The following is a 24,461-nucleotide window of genomic DNA, read 5'->3' on the forward strand; positions in this document are numbered from 1 at the left end:
GGAGACACCAGCACAATGCTCCTGACAAACAGGAGCAGGAAACGGGGTCCACGGCAATGCTGCACCCCCAGCCCCCCAGAGGTACCGTCAGAGTCGATTAAATGATGGCCTGGGCTCTGGGAACTCACTGGAGTAAACCCAGCAATCAGAGGGTGAATACATCAAATGGAAAGGCAATATTAATGGCTATGATTCCCCAGAGCAGAAAGAAAATAACATAAATGTAATTCCTTAGAGCCCATCAACATGATAACAAAACAAAGAATTATTCAAGGTTAGGTAGGAAGACTGCTCTTGGTGAGGCATGATTTTCCTACTACGAATTAAGTTAAGGTGTTTCCTTAAACCTATTATCAGGTAATATGCCATCTGAACAAAGCAGACTAGAAAGAGATAATGCTAAATTAACAAAATACACAGAAATTCTTGGAGGTACTTGGAGGTATCACACCAGTTAAACTCCAAGGTTAATAAGAAACAAGCACAAGTGTACACCACATTCAACTGAACCTTGTTAGATAAAATTACTTAACTGATTAACCGTGACCAGGATAAGCGGTTGGAAAATAGATGATTAATACTGATTAACGAACTGGCTTAAAATAAAAAGCTATAATTAGAAAAAGAGGTCAAGGCATTATGGGACAGTGGAGACCAGACTATGAAGAAGAAGGTGGGGATGAGGCAGGAGAAGGTGTGGGAGAAATGCATGACAAGACGACATCTTTAGGAAGACAGCATTGATAAATACAGGCATGTCGGACTTACTGGCATGGAATGAGAAGTGCTTGGAAAGGATGTGGGAAGAGGTGAGGCTGATAGTTAGAGATGGGTGAGGGACAGAAGCGGGGGGCCTGTAATCAGTGTGAATGACTGTGTACCTTGCGGCTGAGAGTCCAAGGGCACTGCCTTGAGGTGGAGGGGGCCGTCACTCTCAGGGCTTTGTTCTGGCTCCCGCCCCGCAGCCTCATCCTCCAGCCCCCGCTCCTCGGGGCCGTTTGTGAGTAAGCCACAGGGCTTCTCCAGGAGGGGGGAGTTGTTGTGCTCTGCCCCCACCTCCACGCTGGGAGTGCTGCTGCTGGAGGAGGTATGTCCATTCTCTGCCACACTCTCAGCAACCTTGTCCTCCCCCACCTCTCCTCTGCCCATCTCTACAGCCCCTGCGCTCTGCTTGTCTACCTCTCCGTGTGCTTCTTTCCCTTCCTCCTTTTCTTTATCCTCTTTCTCAGTCTGCTCACTCTCTGCTGCTTCCTCAACACTAGTGAGCTCCACTGGAGTTTCTGTTTCTGTTTTCGCGCTGGGGGCTAACACCTGTGCTGCGCTCTTCAGCATCTCCCCCTCAATCTCTAGTCCCGGGCATTCTTCTACACCCCCAATGCCCTCCATGCAGAGCACGACTGGGGGTGATCCTGTGCCAGAGTTCCCCAGAGCATCTGGTTGAAGACCAGGACCAGAGGCTCCACACTCTTTCTGGGATCTCTCCCCCGAGTCAGAGTCTACAGCTAACGGAACAGGAACCAGACATATCTCCTCACCATTACACCTGGTGTCATCTTCCTGATCGAGACTGGGGCTCACATCACCTGCCTCACTAATCCCACTCAAGCTATGGCTACCAGCACCTCCCTCCACCTTGTCTGGAAATCCCACCTTGTCTGAAGACCCCAAGTTTACTTCTGAGTTTGGTACGCTATCTCCGTCAGCCACGTCAATGCATCCCGACTGCGAGCCATCGCTTTCAGCAGAAGGACAGCAAACAGACACCTCGCTTTCACACACGACGGCAGTGTCCTCCACATGCGTACCTCCTGGTGGCTTGCTTGCAGGGCCAAGCGGCAGCCGGGGAGGTACATCGCTCAGGTTCTCCTCTATGAGTTTAGCACAGACCGCAGCCTGGCAGTAACGGCCACTGTCCAGGAACCCTTCAGCAGAGGTGGTCTGGCCATGCGAACTAGTCCTCGGCGTGTTCAGGTTTTTGTAACAAAGACTTATAGACTGAGTCAATGATCCCTTCTGGGGGATGAAACAAGGCAGAGGAAGATCAGCCAGTTCCACATATTCCCCCTCTTGGTCCGAGTCCTCCAACATCGTGTCTTTAGGGTCCTGCATAACCGTCTCCTCAAGTACTTCGCCATTTTGTTCCAGTACTTTTTTGTTGTCATCCTCCTGTAGTTTGTCATTGTTTTCCAATGAGAACTGTTCACTGTCCAAGTCAAATACTAGGTTATCCAGCCCATTTGATCTGCTGCCCACATCTCCAGTAGACTGGCTGAGGGTTGGGGCCTGCGCAGCCTCCGGACTCAGAGTATCCACTTCCTGTGGAGCTATGTCTGAACCCTCCCCATTCATCCTCATGGACTGACTGTCCAGCCCTTCTCCCCCAATTATGGGGGGCCTGTAGACGAATTCAGGCTGCACCACATCCTCCCAGGGCACTCGGAAGACGTGGCCATCGGCAGCCAGCAGGCAGTGCTCCAGAGGTCCGGGCACTCGCTCCCGGTTGACCGAATCCAGCCAAGCCATGGTGAAAATGGAGGTGTAGCTCACTTCAGGCACCTCCAACTGCTCCACGTGCCGTCCGTCACCAGCCAAGGCCCTCAGCACGATGCGCGGGGGACTTCCTGAGCACGGTGCAACCTGCAAGTAGAAGTCCCCGGGCCGCAGCGCTCGCCGGTCCAGGGAGGAGAGCTGGATTATGAGCTTCTCGTGGACACACAGAGGCCAACCCTCATGGCGGAAGAGAAGGCCACTGAACGCAGACTGTGGGGAGAAGCCGAAAGGAGAGAAGGGTTACTGGGGAATCCTCGCCAACATGGATGAAGTCCTTCATGAAGTGGGTATGTTATTTAATACAGCATTCAACATAACTCTCCCTACTACCAGCACTGCTGCAACAAGCCAGTAGGCTGAGCCTTGATTTAAATGTAAAGTCCCCCTTTTCATCCATAAAGCAACACAGACTTCCTTAGTGAATGAGGTGTTCCTGCAAAACAAGATGACTAACCGCCACAGGGAGGAGACTCTGCGAGAGGCATGACTGGCTGGGGAACAGCCGTCAACCATTTACAGCTCTGTGAATCTACTGGAGTTAAGCATTTAACCAAACACGAAAAAGGAGCAGGCCGGACACACTTCTGGGACCTTATCCAGTACGGAGGTTACTTTAAATAACCAGATTAAGATCACAGAGCTCCAGAAGTTTCCAGATGAGCCTGTGTAGTGGTACAATCCCATCCGGATTTGGCCCTTTTTCCAGCAGACACGTGCCAGCAATAGCCTGCTTCAGTGGCGTTACAGCATTAGCAATTTGTAGGAGCTTCAAGGTTTACGTCGACACTGATAATGCAGGGGGATGCCTGGAATGATCCACCGTGGAGCTGGCCGGGGCAGATGCCTCTTCTCAAACACCCCATACAGAACACCCCGCTGTATTCCAGAGATGGTCCCTGTAGGATCTATCTGCCTGCAATGATCTGCTACGATGAGTGCAGCGGCAAGCCCCAAAGCAGCTGAAATTTCAAAGAGTATCAGGCCTGTATCATAAAGCATGACATATGGCTATGATTCTTAGCAAAGACCTACAATCTTAATGGATCCAGCCCCATCTGTCATTTATTGAAATTATCAGGGAATCGCAACCTTCAAGTTCTTATGAGATGTTCTGCACAGTGCTTCTTAAAAATAATGTCCACATTCTTGTCTCTAGAGTATTTTTTGTCACCATCAAAGCAAAAGCAAGCTAACACCAAGCTAAAGTGATATTTTCCATTACAATCAGGACCCTGGTCATACTTAAAGGGACACTAACTGCAGCAAGGAACTCATAGCAACCAAAAACACAAACAAACATAAATGCAATGTTGTTAAAACTAATATCAGCTACATATAGAGGTACATTATAAAGAATTTAATTTAGAAGTAGCCTGCTAACACATTCCCTGAACTTACTCCAACCAAAAAGTCTCCATGCATAATTAACAATACAAAAACAACACTATGTATCATTATAATTTGTTGCCAAATACTCCAAATATTGCCAATTACTAATTGCTGATCAATAATCATTCCCCTATTGTGTGATGATACAGTGTTTGACCAATCACAGAACACAATATCAGAAAGTCCTATTAAAAGGCTGTCTGACCATGCAGAAGATCATGGTACAGCGGAAGGCCATTTGAGCTGTAAAACCTGGTGCAAGAGGCTGACCATCAGAGCTTATTTTTCTTCCTTTACCCAAGAGCTATTTAAAAGTTGAAATGGTTTAATGGTTCAGGCACTACTCCAGAATCTGCCTGAGTTTAGGGTACCTCAGCAAGGCTGTGAGATGTATGTCGGCCAATATTTCAGCCATCACGACTGCTGAAAAAAAATCCTGCCAGGGTCAGGTGGGCAACAGAAATAGCTGCAGGCGAGCGTCACAGGAACCGACACGGACGACAGGCATCGAGGACTGGGCCTCAGACGGCCCCCGTCTGGGGGTCACCTTCTCAAATAACCAGCGGAACCATCCACAGTCCATTCTCCCATCATTGTTTTTCCTGTTTTTCGTGCTCTTTAGACCGTACACACGTGCTACTTACGCAGGCATCTTGCTGGACGCCCTGAAGGATGCGCTTGGCCGGGACCAGGAAGTCGATCAGGTAGCGCAGGCCGTCCCCACGGTAGGTGCCTTCCACTACGTCGAAGACCTGGCCGAGTACGGTGGGCGCGGTGGCATCAAACGGTGGGTACAGGGCAGACAGGGCACTCTGTACGCAGCTGTCCAGGGATTCAGAGTCCTGTGGTAATTGCAGGGAGAAAGTGAGTGAAACCTGGGGAAGGGAGCTGCTGCCCGACACACGGCGAGGCTGTGAGCTTCACTTCTGGACCGAGGTAAAGCCAAAATCAAACCCACCAATGAACCCAGAGAGCAACAATCGGTACCACAGAAGCACTACAGACTGCTGGGCTCCAGTCACTGCTGAGATCCAGGGAGGCAGTAGGCCAATGTCTGTTACAAACATCCGCTCAGATTGCTGCCCCGAAGGCCTGGCAACGGCTGCTCTCTGCATGTGCCGTTCCCCCTCATGTCAGACAGACCGAACCATGTGGCACAGGGGTCACTCCCTGCTTTAAATAGGACATTCCCCTGGGACGCATGGGTAACCCAATGGAGAGCTCAGCTGTCCGCACAGCCCCTCCCCTCCTGATTTCTACAAATCACCCTGCAACACCACCACATGGATTACACCTCCTGGATGAAACTCTGCATATATAAATGACCAATCCTCACCCTATCAGAAGTAGACACATTACATTGTGCATATGAAAATAAAATGTATGAAAAGAAAAATTATATTAGTGTGGACCAGAACATCAGCTGAAACATAATTTAAAAACGAGATAACTGGTTAAAGAAAAAAAAAAAACCTGACATGCAACAGTTGCAGCACAGGCATGGAGGAACAGGAGCAAACATCATTTTAACAGAGATCAGAAGAATGTACATGAGATTTGAAAAGCGCTAAGACGATTCAGCTGTGGCTACTGGACAGCACATACTAACACACAGGAACAACAAACATCCTAGTCCTTTAAAAAATAGAAAGTGAGGGAAGACACAACAGAGCCAGACAGAGGATCCAACCGGACTAAACAGCAGAACATTAAGGACATGTGCACCTTAAGTCAGCATAACTACCACTGTGCAGGCAAGCCAAATAAACCACAACCAACTACAGACCCCTGTATGTACTGCAGATCAATCTGCATTCATTCTCTCAGGTTAACAATCAACTGTCGCTTTACATCTCTGGTTAACTGTTAAACGGCCTAACAAATAGGCTTTGCATAAGTCAGCGTTCCAAGACATTGCAAAATAAACAATATCTGTGAACGAGGACAGGAAATCGTTGAAGCTCAATCATGACTGTGAAGCAGGAGGTCCTCTGCCGGCTGTGGGTTATGAACAGCATGGCTAAGCAAGCATTAGGACAGGCTAAAAATGAACTGATGACAGATTTGAAAGACACACAAAGAAATAGACAAAGGAATGGAAACAGCCACCGCGACCAATGGCAGATTAGGTTCTTAAATGTTGAACAGACATTATCATTTGCTCTTGGCTAAAGCAGCCATCGGAAAAGTGGCACTTAACTGGCTGTGTATTACTGCTTAGCTCCAATTAAATTCCAAAAAGTGACAGGACACACTGAAGTGGACGGCTAGCAGTGTGTCTCAGAGAAGCGTGGACCCTCTTGAGGAATCAGCAGGGACTGCTCCCAGGGGCCTGGTCCTCACACATCCCTGCTAATTTTCCTCAAGGATGAGACAACAAAAGTATCTGTCACCCTCTCAAGAGGCCTCGTGTACCGCAAACATCCTCCATTGGTGGATTACATCTTATTTCCATTGGGACCAAAGACTCCTGAATAATGCAATGGATGGTTGGGGCCAAACTGTAGCCCCTCCCACAGAAGGGCCAGAGGCCCTGCATGAGCTGATCTGGGCCGCAGTGTCCCATCACTGAACCAGCCACAAAAATACCCAACTGCAAGTAAGGCGCGCTCGGCAAAACGAAGTGGACACAGACACAGCACTATGGATTTACTGTGAGACACTATGATGCATTTCACAGTGCCACCAGATCTTACACAGCTGGGACTATGGTGATGTGGGACATTTTAGGTAATTGCATAGGTAGTGAGAAAAAAAAAAAACATCCAATAAATCAGTAGGTGCTCCTCTGAAAATACATGGCAGCAGAAGAAGGTGGCAGCAGAGAACAGTGACAATGGTGTAACTGTGGGATTTTAATACAGCAGAACAATCACGAGGCAGGGAATTCAATCTAACACACATAGAGCGCAGCAGGCAGTGGGTATTATCAGAAGAGACAAGAAAATACGCCTCCTTTCTAATATAGCTGGAGGAGGGATCGTAGGGTCCAAGGTCACATTATATCACTGTAGCAGGAACTGTCACAGGCATCTGGACTGTCTGGGAGAAACATTTGCTGTTCATCCAGAGAGAGGGAATAAGAAAAGCCCAACACCCCACCCCCCCTATCCTCTACCACTGATGTGTCTGCATGACAACCGCAACATAACAGGAGGCAGCTGTTGCCTGGTACAGCGGGTCAGACGCCACACAGGACAGCACAGTAGGCAGCACAGAGGACAGCACGGCACAGCAGAGAGAGAAGCAGACAGCATGTACAACAGGCAGCACAGCAGACAGTGTGGCACAGCAGACAGCGTGGCACAGCAGGCAGCACACCAGACAGCATTGTGCAGTAGATGTCACGGCAGACAGTACAACAGACAGCGCAGAGGAGTGAAGAGTAGAGTACAGCAGTCAGCACAGCAGACAGCATGGCACAGATGACAGCACAGCAGACAGCATGGCACAGAAGACAGCACAGCAGACAGCACGGCAGACAGCATGGCACAGATGACAGCACAGCAGGCAGCATGGCACAACAGGCAGCATGGCACAGCAGACAGCACAGTGGACAGTAGAATACAGCAGACAGCCCAGCAAACAGCGCAGTGGAGAGCGCGGCACAGCAGACAGCACAGTGCTGGGTACAGCACAGCAGACAGCATGGCACAGATGACAGCACAGCAGACAGCATGGCACCGCAGACAGCACAGTGGACAGTAGAACACAGCAGACAGCCCAGCAAACAGCACAGCGGAGAGCGTGGCACAGCAGACAGCACAGTGGTGGGTACAGCACAGCAGACAGCATGAATGATGACGATGGCCCTGCAGGATGCTAAGAACTGTCTAACCACTAATATCCCTCAGCAGGGAGCCACACAGACAGCACTTTGTCAAGCATGTGCCTAAGTTGACTAGGCTGCATCAAATGGAGACTTATTACATTTGCTGATTAATCTTCTCTCTCTGTAGCTCATGGCTCAGAGGACAATCAATAGTCTCTGGGGAGAAGCATGCTACTTTGTGCTTTTACTAAAAGGTTTTGCGTTAATAGGACGATGGAACAGATAGGCTAACTGCTCATTCACTAAAGAGAATGCTGGAGACAAAGACGTAAAAGTCAGCAACAGTCAGACTGATTTACGTTCTTCATTTTGTTTTTAACTTTGCCTATCATTTAAAGAGTAGAATTAAGAAAAAACATTGTATGTCTTTCATATAAAGGTCTATTTATTCTTTACCCACCGTTTCCTACTTCTTAGCAGCCTGTCACCAGGCATGTTCTAGTCTCTTACACCTTTTGTCAATATGCACTAGATATCAGATCTTTCCTGAAATGTAAACCTTCCGCAGCACTGCCATGTTTACTTTAAAGCACTTCCTAAACATTTTAAAGCAGCACTCTCTTCTCTGACAGCTGTGAAACCACTGCAGAGGCTGCAGTTAACCAATCTATCAGACGGGAGCCAAATATTCCCACAGGAACCCCTGCAGGGATGGCGTGGCCCTGCTGTCAATCACAAGAGACTGCGAGTGTGTGTGTGTGTGTGTGTGTGTGTAATGAGACAGCAGAAACAGGCATGACTCGCAAGAAGCGGCAGAACAGTTCAAGGGATGAAAAAGCCCAGCTCTGACACCAAGAGTGAAGGAACAGGGGTGCAGCGGGAGAGACGGCAAGCTCCTGCAAGCTGATGACGGCAGATAAGAGCTCAAGCCCTGCTGGTTGTCTGTCTTGGGTTGGACTCTTTTCCTAGTTGATGAAACAGACGTTCACCTTTCAGCCTTCCGGAGACACTCTCTCTGAATCACAGTGCTCTGCCTTTCCGTTTCCAGCGCTGCCAGAGATTCTCAACAGAATCAGCTCCACGAAAAAATGAAAATCAGAATCACCACCAACTCTGGAAGTCTCTCCTGATTTAAATGTAGAGCCCAAGCCAGAAAAACATCATATTCAGGAAAAAAATTACCAAGGCAAAAAAGGTCTGTTTGTTGACAAAAAATGAATTTAGCCTTTTACATGCATCTCTCCCCCTACAAGGGCACAGTGTGTTACCAGACCAGATCAGAAAGAACAAAACAGACTGTTCTGTAGGGGTCTGGAAACCTGAACACAATTTACAGCCTGATTCCAATTTTAAAGTGTTGCACAGCTAAAAACATGATCAACACGGATATAAGCAAAGAGACTGCAACTAAATCCAGTGTGTACTTTTTGATCCCAGTGCAGCTTCCTGTCATCAAAACAACTCTATTTTATTCTGCATTTTTAAGTCAAATATGCATCATCAAAATAATTTATTTTAACTGCGTCTGTTCAAACAAACTCAAAATCAAAGTTTCTGGTGTGATTGCTCAAAAGTGCTATTGTCACCACCCTGGCCTGCCCCCCACCCCCATCACACACTATCCCAGGGCCAGGGCAACAACAAAAAGAAGTCAAGGCAACGTTGGTCCACGCTGTTCACTTGCCACTGCACAAAAAGATCTGCCCTTATGGCACGAACAGGGGAGCTAAACAACGACAGGCGCATAAGACAGAAGAGGTGCACACCGGCCTGTGACTGCGGCGGCTCGCGTGAGTGCAGGCCGGCATCACAAAGCCTGAGATGTGAACCTCTAGAGAGGGACTTAACTCTGCAGTATCAGCAGGGCTCTGACATCACCTCCTCACAATCTGAGGTCTTGCTATTCAAGGACTTTCTCACATAAATTGTGCTGATCCTTACAAGCAACTTCCAAGACCAGAACACCAAACAGAATTTCCCAGCCCCACCTTAGGAGTAACTAAAGATTTTATCAGTAACCCACCACAGGAAAACTGCACATAAACAGTCACAACAGAAAGTTTTCACTAACACACTAGAAGTCAAGTATTTAACATTTTTATTGGGAAAACTATTTTTGAAACCAGCCAGGTGGGAGGGAACAAACTTACACCACCCATTTCCTATTAGTTACTTGAGGTATTACAATGGAGTTAATCTGGGGACACAATGACCCCACTCTTCATGAGTTTCAAAACTTAACCTCTCCAGTAACTATTTTTCACCAAACATTGGGCTCAGTAGTACACTAGGGTTTGCATGTATGTGGAAAACATTACCATCTCCAAGCTTTGGAAAAGACCACAGTTCCAGGCCATTATTTTACCAGCATCTGACTTTCTTATCACGCAGCAGATGGGTCCTCTTCTGGAATATTAAGCCATGCCCTGTAACCAGCCCCTGTGGAAAGTTCCACAGTAACCGCTTTAGAGCCCGATATGAGGGGCTGGCTCCTGTTTGCAGTTTCCAGACCTGCCTGGACAGCACTGCCCTGACAGGAGACTTGACTCACCTGATACCTGTGCCTTGATGGCAAAGACAAGCATGACCATGAACCTTGAAGCCACAAGGAGGTCTCAGAGAAACCATAACCCCCCTACTGTTCCAGTACATGATGAGAGAAAAATCATCTGAAGAGAATCAGCCACATTGCTGTATTTTACAAAGTTAGCAAGCAGATGTGCTGAGCATTAATCCAAATGCCAGCTGTACCAATCCAAATGCCACCTCACTATTGTTATATTTTCTGTGTGCCTTTTCTTCCATGGGTTTTGCCCTTAAGAGGATGAAGTTGAACTAGGCAGGGCTGCAGGTCCTACAAGAGTCTCTGGACACAGCCGATTCATCACTGTCTCCCCAATGTCACAGCAGCCCCCCCCCCGTCGCCCCCAAAGCCACATGTCTCTGGTTGGACACGGCTCACATTTATGAGCTGTTCTGGCCTAAGGTGATTTCACTGTACCCCAGAACTCTGAGCCAAAGCTCTTTAAGGTTTTGTCTTTTCGTAACCAACAGTACGGTTTCAAAAAGAATTATTATTCCATATATTTATAATTTAGTAGCACCGTGTGACCTGTGATGGGTTGGCGCTCTGTCTTGGGTTATTCCCTGCCATACACCCATAGCTTCCAGGATAGGTTCTGGACCCCCCGCAACCCTGAATAGGATAAGAGGTCACAGAAAATGGATGGATGGATCAATGGGTGGACAGTAGCACTGATGAAAAGCAATAATTTCAAAACAGCAGAATAAACAAAGGGTTCAGTTCTGTTTATTGGCCTCACACAAGCGGTACCTGGTGCTCTACATCACACCCTCAGCATCCTCTCACCCATATTGCTCAGCCAGTCACACTCCTCTGAACACTCTTTATAAAACAGCAAAAAAAGAAACAGGTTTGTCCTCTGTTATTTTCAGTTGTGGGTGTGCTGTTGTTCCTCACAAAAACTGTACACCTTTTACTTTCAGACTAGCTGGCTGTACCGGTTAGCAGAAACCACTACTAGCCATATTCTCCGGCACAGAGCATAACTATCTTGGTATCGGCCAACTCTAAACAAGCAACTACAAACTTGTGATCAATCCATATTTCAGCTGCACCTTCATGGTCATCAGTACAGCACTGTACACTGTACATCATTTCAACACTATCACAATAAGACAAGAAAGGCCAGTAGCACAGGTGCAGAAAGCTTAAATTACACCGAAGCTAACATTTCAGTCGCACAAGGAACCAAAACAGCTTGCATTAAGGAAGAAGGCAGGGAGTAATTCCACCATTTAATCCCTGAGTATTCATTTCTTGCGTCTCTTCTTGTAGCAACTGTACAAAGTTAAAACCCAGCATCAGGGAGCATGTAAATAATTCACTCCTTGGCACAGAATCCCCAGCTGAAGGTAACTGCACAACCACCGGACACGATCACACAACTGGACGTAATTACACAGCCCACTCTTAGGTCCCATACATGAGAGCCGAGCCCCTGAACAACACACTCTCTCTCCTTGTAGGTGCCCATTTTACAGTGTGCGTTCACATGTAAATCAGGTTCTCTGTGCAGCTTCCAGCTTTGGTATATTCCTCACGTTGACAAAACAAACAGAACCGGGCCTGTAAGGAGCAAGCCTTCACGAAAGCTCTGCCGGCTGCCACTGCAGCCCTGGTGAAATGGACGCTTTCGCCGAGATGTCTGCATTGGTTCTGAAAGGTGCCCTCTGGGGTACTAGCTATTACGATACTCTGAGAAGTTGGCCCCCGGGGATTCCTGGCTGTGATCCGGCGTTGGGTTACATCTGCGACTGCATGGCTGACACTCTTACTCGGAGCGCAATGCTTTAGCAGATCAACAAATCACACTCCACAAGCAAAAAAAAACACAGCACAAGGCTAAAATGGCTGCTGAAAAGTCTATATTACCCTCGGTTAACAAAAACATTGGGGAGTTGGGGGTCAAAAAACCCAAACATCACAGTGGTATGGCTGAATGCATGGAACCTCACGTTAACTGTGGGGCCAAAGCCAAATAGGGATGGGGGGGGGGGGTGGCTACTGTGAACAAGGGGGATCTATTTAAAGACTTTCACATCATGAGTCATAGAGCACTTTGAAACAGACAAGGTTTTCCAGTTTATTTGCACATTTGTTCCTGATTACCTTAGAGAGATCAAATCCATAACTAACCCCAGAGGGGGATTCTGAGTCTCTGTGTCGCTGAAGGAATGAGTCATTTCTATCCTACTCATCTTTCGTCCTGGAACGGCTACAAGCCCATCAAATCGCGGCCGTGAGCCGCAAAACATCACGCAGGCTCACATGCTGCTGCAGTTCTCAAATGTGCTGAAATGAGAGTTTTTACCTGCATCGAAGTTTTGAAGAAGAGCTGGCAAAAAAAAAAAAAAAAAAAAAGCACCTGTGTGACTCAGGCTTTCCCGCGACTCCTGACGGGGACCTCACACTATCAGCCGGCATACAGGAGTGGTAGCCAAAGCTGCAATCCAATCCTCCCCCACCTACAACTCACCCAGTCCTCCCAGTGGGGAAGTAGCCCACAACCCTGTCCACCCAGTGCCACGCTAGCTGCTAACGCTAGCCCCTCAGCATGACAAAAGCCGCCAATGCTAACCCCTAACTGAGCACCAGTCACCAATCCATCTACTCACCCCCCCTCTGACACGCACAATTGCCTGAAGGAAGCTTTGGGCCATTCCATCCAGATGGCTCCCTAGCCAAAGGGTGGGGAGCCCATCGCCGCGGCCAGCGGGCCGTCGTTCTGATGCGCACGTGCTGCAGCATGTCCTGCGTCCAGCCACTCTGAGTGCATGGCAGCAATGCAGCTTTTGACCTCCATGCTCCTCCACACCATGGTCGCGGAGAAGAGCTGCTGCCTCACAGCTTCCAGGATTAACAAAAGTTAACAGCACCTCTGTGTCAAAGTAAACTTCTCTTCTTCACTGCCCCCCACCCCTCCCACACCCCTCATCCAATCAACCCCTCCCCCAGGTAGGCCAAGCCACCAGCACCAACTGCTAACAAACAAGGTTGTAAAATGGATTTTTACACAAGTAAAAAAACTGACACGCAACCTCAACCCTAAAGTTTCCAGTCCTCACCATGTTGCGCAGGCTGGGCCCCGGCGCTGAGGTGGACTGCCTCTTCCTGAACCATGCTCAGCTCTGCCTGCTTAACCTGGCTCCGTCCTCCCCAGGGCTCAGCGCTTGCTCTGCCCTAGACACTGCAGCAAGCCTCCTAAAGCTGGGCCCGCCCCTGGCCGTCCCCTACCCTGCCCTGATGCCCCTCCCTCTCTCCACAAACACTTGCTGCTGCTGGCGGGGCTCTGGAAGGGGGTGCTCAGACAAGCGACATATACACATAGGGGGCTTCTAAGGGGGAATTGGGAAACTGGTGTGTAAATTAAGCTCGAGTACGGCCTAGTACAGCCTCTCTGACATGACTGTTTCAAAAGTTTTAATGGAATCGTTCACTGTTATTTTTCCTCAATAAATTCTGCTCAATTTTATGTTGTGCTACCTTATTTTCAAAAGACACAATGAAAAACCCAAATGTGTTCATTTAAGGGCCCACTAAGGGTCCAGGACTAAGATGGGTTTGTCGCTGGCCCCAGGTCTGGCCCAGGAGGTTCAGCATGAGCAGCAGGCAGTGCCTGACTCAGGTCGGACCCCGCTTTGATCTCCAGAGTATTAAACGCGTTTCCTGCACGCTGATTTCACACTCCACAACACATGGACAGGGTGATACAGTATGCGGGGGGGGGGGGTTCCTGTCCCAAACAGACCTCCCTGCCAAACAGCCACTTGCACTCAAACATGGGCTGACCCCAAGCTGCACAGCTGGGCTTCAAGACCAGAAATGTGTATCCTGATACTTAGAGAAAATACAGCAAGCAGGAGGAGAAGAGAAAAATTCAGCAGGAAGGAGAATAAAAAAAAAAAAAAAAGAGACACAGGACATAAATGTGATCCTAAAATAGTCTGAAATTATTTACCATGTTTTACAATGAAATCTCCAAACGTCTTAGGTGAACGATAAAGGGGGCATGGGGGTGGGGGGGGCTAACGACCCCCTGGGTAAGGTGATCTATTTTCCGAGGCAGACTGGGAGATTTAAAGCCCCACTGTTCGTGGTTTCCTCTCAGCCTGCCCCGGTAACACAGCTGCACAATCGCTTTAGCGACGTCCGATTCCACAGGCTTCACTGCGCTTTGACAACAAAGCTGTGTCTGTTACTCCCTTCTGCAGCCCCTTTCTGATCCCGGACGATCCAGCTTTAGACAGAGGGAAATGTGGTCAAGTGGGAAGTTAACCGGCCTGGCAGCATGTGGAGTGCTGTGTTTCACAGGGAAATTCACTGCAGATGTGTGCCGCAACCCTCAAACGCAGAGGAGACGGCTTCCTGAGTGCATGACCAACCAAAAGTGCGCCATCATATTTAAAACTAAATAAAAGCACATAAAAGGAGAAGGAAAACTTGGAAAAGCATATGGCGGGTTTACACATAGTAAAGGAAGCGCTGCTTTTCACGTTCACGTTTTGTGTTGTTTTGCCAGAAAGGAGGTTCGGCACAAAATCCCACAGTAATTAATCCATAATCCCAGTATTTTGCAGGAAATCCATTAAAACCTTCATGCGTGACTTAGTCACACAGTGTTTTGATCCCATTTTCCCATGACACTCTAACACAAGCTTCACTCGGCTGACTTGATTAGCGAGACGGACTTTGACCGTGAGGATGAGGAGGAGCGACGACCCGGCCCACGGGCCTGCCGTGACAAACCCTGGGATGCTGTGTCCGCGTGGGGTCCAGACAGGAGCCATAAAACAACCCTAAATGGAAAAGGCCTACATATCAACCAAGTAAATTGTAGCATCTAATGAATTATTCATGAGTTGTTTTAACAGAGCATAAAAACCTACGATTGCACACACACCCCACGAAGTACAGCGGTGGTTCAGAAGCTGAGACCAAAAGATTGCTGGATCAATTCCAAAGAGAGGCTCTACTGTTGTACCCTTAGAAAGGAGCTTAAGATGATTTATATGATATGCAAAACACTTCTGTTCTAGTAACAAGTGTTTCCACTACTGTTATTATTACATATTAATAAATGTTAGTTAGATCTCACTGTAAAACTTTGACAGCAGACATTTCTATACATGCAGACACTTGCACTGACCCCATATCAAACATACAGGCTAGTATTAGGGTGTAACAATGCATCGATTTGTATCGTATCGCGAGGAAAGCTGCGATTTACATCCCTAGCTACAGTAGTATCACGCCTAAATGGCTCAAAGCATTCAGTACTTTACACACAGCCCACCCACTGTACAAGCAGGCCTAATACCCTGTATAAATCATATAAGGCAATGGAGGAAACAACAAAGGAGTTGGAAAACAGACTACAGATTTACATACTGTCAAATGTGTAAGTAAATGGCACAGCATAGCTTACGTGAAGCAGCATGTGAGGAGATGGATGTATTTTCATATTGCACCTCAGAGGTATTTTCAGTGAGGCACAAACTCACCGCAACAGCACAAGCCACACACTCCTCATACATTTAAGAAAGGAGCAGCTCAGAGGCCGTCATGATAAAACACAGGAATATAGCAGAGCTACATGGGGCAAGTCCGTGCCACCAACCAAATCCCCTGATGATAAAACACAGGAATATAGCAGAGCTACATGGGGCAAGTCCGTGCCACCAACCAAATCCCCTGATGATAAAACACAGGAATATAGCAGAGCTACAGTACATGGGGCAAGTCCGTGCCGCCAACCAAATCCCCTGACTCACAGACGGCCCAGAGGCGGAGCTCACATGAGCTCTGAACCATCCAGTGACTTGTTACATAACTATCTGGGTGTCTGCTGTCTGTCATTTGGCTTCACCCAGAAGACTGTTGCTAAATCCCTGAAACTTGCAGATCTGTAAGCAACACCAGCCACCTGAGGGGTAGGGGTGAGGGTGGGGGGTGTAAGGGAAGAGAAAACCTACACCAAACTGCGTGTGCAAGAAAAATCTGAGCCTTCTGACTTCACACCTACACAGCGTGGCGCTGCTGCTGGTAATCCCAAGGTGGCAGTAGATTATTCGGTATGTGAGAAACAGCGCTGTGGTCAGTAAAGTTAGCAAAGGCAAGCAGGACAGGTTTCGGAACCTGAGGGTTTCTCTGAAATTTTACAAAAACTGATGCCTGGTGCCTGACTAAGTGCTGAGCCACATGCACATTCACAGAACTTAATCTTCTCCATGGCCTCATCAGATAAGCATTCTCAGCCTTTAGGGCAGTAACGACGCATTTAACGATGCTCATTATCTCATGTACCAAAACAAACTGTAATAAAAACTAAGATTTTTACAAGGTGGCTGAGGGCAAGTGAGCCTTCGTGGTGCAGTGCAGGGGTGTCCAGACCAATGAAAGCAGTGCAGGGCCCCACTGCCCCCCCATCTTGGGGGACATTCCATCGACTCCCCTTGAAGGGCTGGATTATAATGTCAACATTCGGTCAATGGCGGCGCGCAGGACAGTGGGGGCACCAGGCATCACGCTCAGGCATAGCAGAAAATCTCCATCCATCCCAGCTGCTGCTGGGAAATTTTGAAATCTTGAACCAGCATGTGGCAGCATCCATAAACAGCCCCACCAAGTGAGTAATTGTACGTTAATACTCAAGTAGGGCGATGTAGATTACCCCCACTCCCCAAGGCCCAGCATTAACATTCTAAATACTGGACTTACAGGCTATTAATTCCAAGAAGAAACACAGGGGGCACACTTTTTGGCATAAACAGCCTGGCACTGGGAAGGCATTTCCTGGGAAACCTTTAAAAATTCCAGCCTACCACACATTTCATTTGGCTCATCTCTCTGTCTGACTCTTCACAGGGCTTTTTGTTCAAACCCTAAAACTCACTTTTGGTCAGTGGGGACATGGAGTGGCAGCACTGGGAGATCTTAACTTAACCAGACGGGTTCTGATTTCCCTGGTGGTTCAAGGCCAAGGTAAAACACCTGACTCCTGATGAACAGTGGTCACGGGCACCGAAGTCTAAAGGGTGGACTGGCTGACAGTATGGCCTTTCTGTCCAAGGCAGCCCAGAGATTGAGATGCACATGGGCTGGCTGCCCTCTAGTGCCAACACAAGCCCACTTTTGTGCTTCTGGAAAGATCCCGCAGTGCATGGGTGGACCCACTGTTTGAATGGCACTACAGGCAGCCAATGGCACGCTGGGTGACTGGGCACAAGAGAGTGTAGACAGCCCCTCTCTCATGGTATTGCCCAGAGTGGCATTCCGTAGAAACCCTGGCTAGCAGTTGTTGTCCAGTGCGGCATTGGAATGGCCCATGTCCAGCTCTGCGCTGGCATGGTCAAGTTAATTAAACAGAAAAAGAGTGACAGAAGGACCAATCTTTTAGTCAAATACCTCGAAGAAAATGAGGCTGTCCACCTCTGTTAACTAAACATAAATAAACCCATAAACACCACTAAGGGGGGACAAAATGATTACGACACCAAAGACCACACAATGTGTCACAAGCCTCTCTTCAAAGATTCACACCTGCACTAAATGAAAAATACAGTAATTACATTGGTCCAGACCCCGATTACTACAATTCCCACAAAGTAACTGTTATAAAGATTATTATTAAAGATAATCTGATCATACTGTAAATGTAACACAAACAGTGGTAGAAAAAGCACACAAATGTCATTCTTAAACAGAAGTACTCAATCCAAACCAAACTATTACTTAAGACAAGTCATCCAGTAAAATATTTTTTAAAGTACTTGAGTATCAAAAGTAAAAAGTACCATATATTCAAATCTATTGATCTTACGAAACACAAACAATCCTTTCAAATTCACTCAAGACAGGTCTGAATATAGCATCGTAAGTTACAGCACAATAAGGAAAACTGCAGATATTTTATTTTTAGTCAGAATAAGAAGTAAAACTTGGCAAGCTTGCCAGAGCAGATTAGTGGAATTACATTTTTATTTTGTGGAAAACAAAAAATAGATGTACAATCCAGATTTAATAAAGAATTATAAAGATGTCGCGGGCTGTTACTTTTTGGCTTCTTCTAACTGGCTATTGAGCCAACAAAATTCTTCATCCTCCACTAGGGAAAATGGCTGATCGCCCAATATAATCATCTCCATTGCTTTAAGAATTATGTGTTTAGCTGTGGTATGATAATGGATATATCATGCATCTCTACATGTTGACTGTTCCATCTTCATAAAGACAATATATAAGTTATTTGGCTAAGAAATGTAGAGACGTGAAAGTTGCAACAACTTAAAATACTCAAGTAAAAGTACAAATCTGGAAAAAACCTACTTCTTAAGTACAGTAAAAGAGTATTTGTACTTTGCTACTTTACACCTCTGGAATCAAATCAGATTTAACTGAGTAGTATGGTGTCACACAGAAATATCCGATTCAATTGTCTAAAGCAGTGGTTTACAAACTTTTTACATGGTATGTCACCATGAAAAGAATTACAATCTCTGCATACCGCCATTTCAACATTATGTCTGATCGTCAAGAACAAAATACTGGGTAAGAGTTTCTGTTACTTTCACTATAAAAGGTTAATTTTGCAGTGCTTCCACACCACAGACATTTTGCGGTCCTGCTTCTTTCACTCCTGAATTATATCGCTGATACGTCATCACGTGATGTCGGTTTATAGGCATCGACACATTGTCACGAGGATGAGTACCAGTACATGACTGCTGTATTGGACCTGACACCAATATGAGTACCAGTACATGACTGCTGTATTGGACCTGACACCAATATGAGTACCAGTACATGACTGCTGTATTGGACCTGACACCAATATGAGTACCAGTACATGACTGCTGTATTGGACCTGACACCAATATGAGTACCAGTACATGACTGCTGTATTGGACCTGATACCAATATGAGTACCAGTACATGACTGCTGTATTGGACCTGACACCAATATGAGTACCAGTACATGACTGCTGTATTGGACCTGACACCAATATGAGTACCAGTACATGACTGCTGTATTGGACCTGATACCAATATGAGTACCAGTACATGACTGCTGTATTGGACCTGACACCAATATGAGTACCAGTACATGACTGCTGTATTGGACCTGACACCAATATGAGTACCAGTACATGACTGCTGTATTGGACCTGATACCAATATGAGTACCAGTACATGACTGCTGTATTGGACCTGACACCAATATGAGTACCAGTACATGACTGCTGTATTGGACCTGACACCAATATGAGTACCAGTACATGACTGCTGTATTGGACCTGATACCAATATGAGTACCAGTACATGACTGCTGTATTGGACCTGACACCAATATGAGTACCAGTACATGACTGCTGTATTGGACCTGACACCAATATGAGTACCAGTACATGACTGCTGTATTGGACCTGACACCAATATGAGTACCAGTACATGACTGCTGTATTGGACCTGATACCAATATGAGTACCAGTACATGACTGCTGTATTGGACCTGATACCAATATGAGTACCAGTACATGACTGCTGTATTGGACCTGACACCAATATGAGTACCAGTACATGACTGCTGTATTGGACCTGATACCAATATGAGTACCAGTACATGACTGCTGTATTGGACCTGACACCAATATGAGTACCAGTACATGACTGCTGTATTGGACCTGATACCAATATGAGTACCAGTACATGACTGCTGTATTGGACCTGATACCAATATGAGTACCAGTACATGACTGCTGTATTGGACCTGATACCAATATTAGCATTGATATCAATGCAGCCCTAATTAAAACCACTGCTTTACTGCTCCAGCGGGGTAATCATCTGGAGCCAGGGGCTGTTGCCTCACAGCCAAGGTGAAGGACAGAAGCAGCACGTCTTCAAAGCACAGTCTAGGCAATGATGCCTCTGTGACGACAGCGCAGGTTCACTGCATCTTCATCAGTCGCCACCAAGGCACAAGATAAAGGAAGAGAACCCCAAATTCAACTGGGCTGACAGAAACAGAAGCAACGACAAAAGCTGACCTTGTTCGTTGTGCTTCTCTGCACTGCTGTACAATAGGCAGAGAGGAAATGCAATCTGGGTGTTCAGACTGATTTGCAGGCTAAATATCTTGTAATTACATTATGAAAGATTCTAAGCAGCCCTCTGGGAACACTTGCTGATAGCAGGTTTTATTGGATGAAAGCAAAGTCCATCCGCTCAGTCAGAGAGAATTCCTCTCGGATGATGATGTGACATTTCTACCTCAGCCACTGTGACGTGTGCCTGGCCGCTTTCCCCATTCGGATCTAATGGATTTGAGAGATGTGGAAGCTGAGGTCTAGAATAGGGCTGCTGCTCAAATTCAATTTACTCACGTTTGTCAAACGCAGCCACAGCTGATGTCAGAATTATCCAGGACAAATCGTCTGCTAATGCAGCGAACAACAAAGGCCTTAAAAAATGACTGCTCTGAATTTAACACAAAGCACAAAGACCTAAACTGTGTGCACTTAAAATATTACTATTAACAATGCCATATGTTCGCTCTAATAAAGCTCTTTACTTCAGTAACTCACAGCTGCTTTATGAATCGTAACTCAGAGATATTGTTTATAAATTGACAATGGCCACTAATTTGACCCTGCCCCCTCCCCCAACCCCGCCACATGTCACACCCAGGTTGATGCTTAGCCTCCCAGTTCAACCCCCGCATACCAGCCAGGTGGCATCAAGGTTCCAGGCACTGACATGGCTGAAAAAGGAACCCATTAAACAGTTAGTCAATATACAGTAGACCTACACATCGACCTATATACACAAATTTACACCACATAAACCACACCTCAATTTTCATCTCTGAGGAGACTATAATGCAATAGAAATCGAAATAGGAACTGGGAGTCAGCAGGCCGGCTTTTGTGAAATGCATGTGGAAATGCGCGCCCAGCCACACGGTGCGGGCCTGCAGAGGCCCGCCGTGTCTGTAATACCCCCCCCCCCCCAGAGACTGAAGGTCAGGGCCGCCCGCCACCTTGCAAGCCCACACCGGCCACATCCTTGTGGGAACACGGGTTAACCCTTCTCCCATCAATAGGTAACAAAAGTTAAATATTTGGTTTTCTCAAGGCTGGGCCTGTTCTGTGATGAGCCTTAAAAATGGCACTTTCTAGCAGACCTTTGATATTGTCCATCCAAGGAGTTTCTTGTATAAGGACTTTGAATGTCTAATGCCTATAAAGCCAATGCAGCCCCCACCAGTTTACTCACTGCCCACAGTTAAAGACCGCTTTTAACTACGGATGCATGATATCAGAACGACGTTAATATCGGCCGACAAAAGCTTTAAAAGCTCATTATTGGTATCGGTAGGTATGAACATTTCTGCCTATGAGCCAGTCCAATAAGGTGACGTGTTAACGCCTCATACGCGATGGTGCTGAATGTATAAGAGCCAGGAACAAGCTTTAACATGTCTGCTTATGGACTTATTTTGAAGTATACTCAGCCCTCTGTATTCCAGTCTGCAGACTGGAAATATTCTGGGGAAAAGTAAATCCCAAAAGTTTTTTCTCTACTTAATAATTATATTTTCTATATGTACTTGTATTTTACATATAAAATATAATATAATAGACACTTTATTGATCCCCGTGGGGAAATTATTTCTATGCCTCCCTCAACTTGCTCTTTGTAGAGTAAGCAGTCTGTGAAGGGCAGCCACCTTTTGGGGCACCCAGGGAGCTGGGGGTTAAGGGCCTTGCTCAAGGACCCACAGACGTGCTGAGGCTGGGTTTGAACCGGCGACCTTGTGATTACAGGTACACAGGCTTAGCCCACTGAGCCACACGCTCATTAAAGGAAGAAAATGTTATTTGCCGACATGTAGTTAGTGTACAGACATGCATCTGCATTTGGACCAGGACCATCGGACACAAGTCAATTTGAGCATCTCTCGATAGTCATAGGGGAGAGGTAAGGAAATAAGTACAGTTATGTAATATATATAGCGCTCTAGAGAAAATAATAGTTTTATAATAAAAAGCATTATACCTACTAACTTTGTACTATGTTCACTTTCAGGCATCTCTCAATCAGTGTATATGGACCTTGGCCTCAATCAAGCATATCTCGATGTAAGGCTGTACAGTGTAACAACTAGTTACACTGCATTTACACTGTAATAGGCATTGTAAGTTATCTAGAGATGATTTAAAGAACACGGGAGGATGTGCATGGATTATACAGAAATACTACACCATTTTATATAAGGGACTTGAGCATCCGAGATGCCATACATACAGTGGGCAGACTGTATCTGAAACATAGCAAAAGTTATTTTCAACACATATTTAACATCACAATTTGAAAAAGTTACTTTAATGTTGCTTAAAAATAACTTTTTTATTTTGTGTAATAGACAGCTCACTGTCAATGGGTTGTTACAGTGGTGTTTATGGATCACCAAAAGTTGGATTTGGAGTTTAGATTTGCCGTTGCTGTTTTACTTAAAAATTAAATGCAGCACTGGTATATAATCTACATCTAGACCAAGCTGAAATAATTCCCTTATTTTTCAAAACTTCATTTGCAAATTTGACTTCATTTAGGGTAGAATCAAATGTTGTTGGTCTTGTTTTAGGTCTCTATACCAAGTAGGCCATTACAATAAGAGTAAAAGGTTATTTCTAGTAGTGACTTGGTGTTTTTCTCTTCAAGCAAATATGAAAAAAATGTCAATATATACTGGAATCGGCTAAAAAGAGTTTGAAAATATCGTCAAAAATCCAACATTGTGCATCCCTGCTTTTAACATCCACTCAACACCAAGATAAGCTCTCACTACAGTCTTTCATCTACCCAATTTAAGTTTTGAATTGAGGTATTTTCCACCACTACCTTATTTAGCATATTTAATAAATGTGAAGGACTGCAAAAATTGCATTACTAATATCGTGCCTGGACTGATGCTTCTGTTCCGCCAAGAGGTCAAAGGTCACAGCATGTCCCATTGACTGTGATGCCCTCACGGGCATTTATTCCTCTGCAATGCCAGCCAGCACCACTTGCAACATAATCAATTGCCAGGGTTGGCAGTTTATTGCCCTAAACTTACCATGTTTCGCAACTGCACACATTTCCACATGTTCCAGATAGCAAGACTTTATCAGTCATTTCACTCACTAGACCATGGCTATATGTACAACCGATGTACTTTATATGAAAATAGTATTGGGACACACCTCTCAGTTATTGAATTCAGGTGTTTCATTCAGACTCATTGCCACAGGTGTGTAAAACCAAGCCTCCAGCCATGCAGTCAGGTTTACAAACATTTGTGAAGGACTGGGTTGTTTTGAAGAGCTCAGTGAATTCAAGCGGGATACGGTCATAGGATGGCACCTTTGCAATAAGTCAGTTTGCGAAATTTCTTCCCTGCTAGATACCCCACAGTCAATTTTAAGTGGTATTATTGCAAAGTGGAAGTGATTAGGAACAATAGAGATGCTCTTTTGACTCAATATCTGCAGAACTCCAAACTTCGAATTCTAAGCTTCATGGAATGGACTCCATGACCAAGCAGCCGCAAGCTTCACATCACTAAGTGCAATGTCAAGTGTTGGATGCAGCGGTGCTCTGTAGAGTGACAAATCACATTTCTCAGTCTAGGAGTATGATGGACAACTCTGGGTTTGGTGGATACTAGCAGAACGTTACCTACCTGACTGCATTGTGCCAAAAGTACAGTCTGGTGGGGGTGTGACTTGCAAGTATACCTTTTGTTTTTTTAAACCATCATCCTATATCACATGGGGAGGAAAGAGAGGGAGAGAGAGAGAGAGAGGGAGAGGGAGGCAGAGAGAGAGAGAGAGAGAGAGAGAGAGAGAGCGCAAAATACGGTAAGGCACTTTCCCATGGTAGGAACTTTCTGGAATTAGGAAGTTCTGTCGTGTTCCTGCTGATGGACCTCAGTCCAATTGTAGTTCTTCAGAGGTACTACTGGGGAGGTCCTTACAGCAATATCTTACTGATTTGGTTCACCACAGGCTCCAACACTGGCTTGGAACTTATGAAGAAGTGCAGGGAAAAAGACAGAACTAGCAGAGCAAAAACTGAGCAGATGGAATTGTTTTTGTACCTCAATTACTTTTAATACATTAA

General features: G+C 46.1%; 1 protein-coding gene across 4 annotated transcripts in view; it reads right to left on the reverse strand.

Moving 5' to 3' along the window:
• The window catches only part of plekhg4 (pleckstrin homology domain containing, family G (with RhoGef domain) member 4), a 43,784-nt gene extending 30,311 nt beyond the window's left edge, over positions 1-13,473 (reverse strand). For 3 of the 4 annotated variants that reach the window (XM_072718360.1, XM_072718359.1, XM_072718358.1), the window contains exons 1-3: positions 13,361-13,473; positions 4,584-4,781; positions 882-2,760 (exon numbers count right to left, since the gene is read on the reverse strand). In XM_072718360.1, the coding sequence (XP_072574461.1) occupies positions 882-2,760; positions 4,584-4,781; positions 13,361-13,363 (2,080 nt within the window). In that variant the 5' untranslated portion in view covers positions 13,364-13,473. The remainder of the gene's footprint in view (positions 1-881; positions 2,761-4,583; positions 4,782-13,360) is intronic. The other variant, XM_072718361.1, reaches the window with a different exon arrangement.
• Positions 13,474-24,461: the final 10,988 nt, after the last annotated feature.

The sequence above is a fragment of the Paramormyrops kingsleyae genome, chromosome 11 (assembly GCF_048594095.1).
Source record: "Paramormyrops kingsleyae isolate MSU_618 chromosome 11, PKINGS_0.4, whole genome shotgun sequence".
Taxonomy (NCBI): domain Eukaryota; kingdom Metazoa; phylum Chordata; class Actinopteri; order Osteoglossiformes; family Mormyridae; genus Paramormyrops; species Paramormyrops kingsleyae.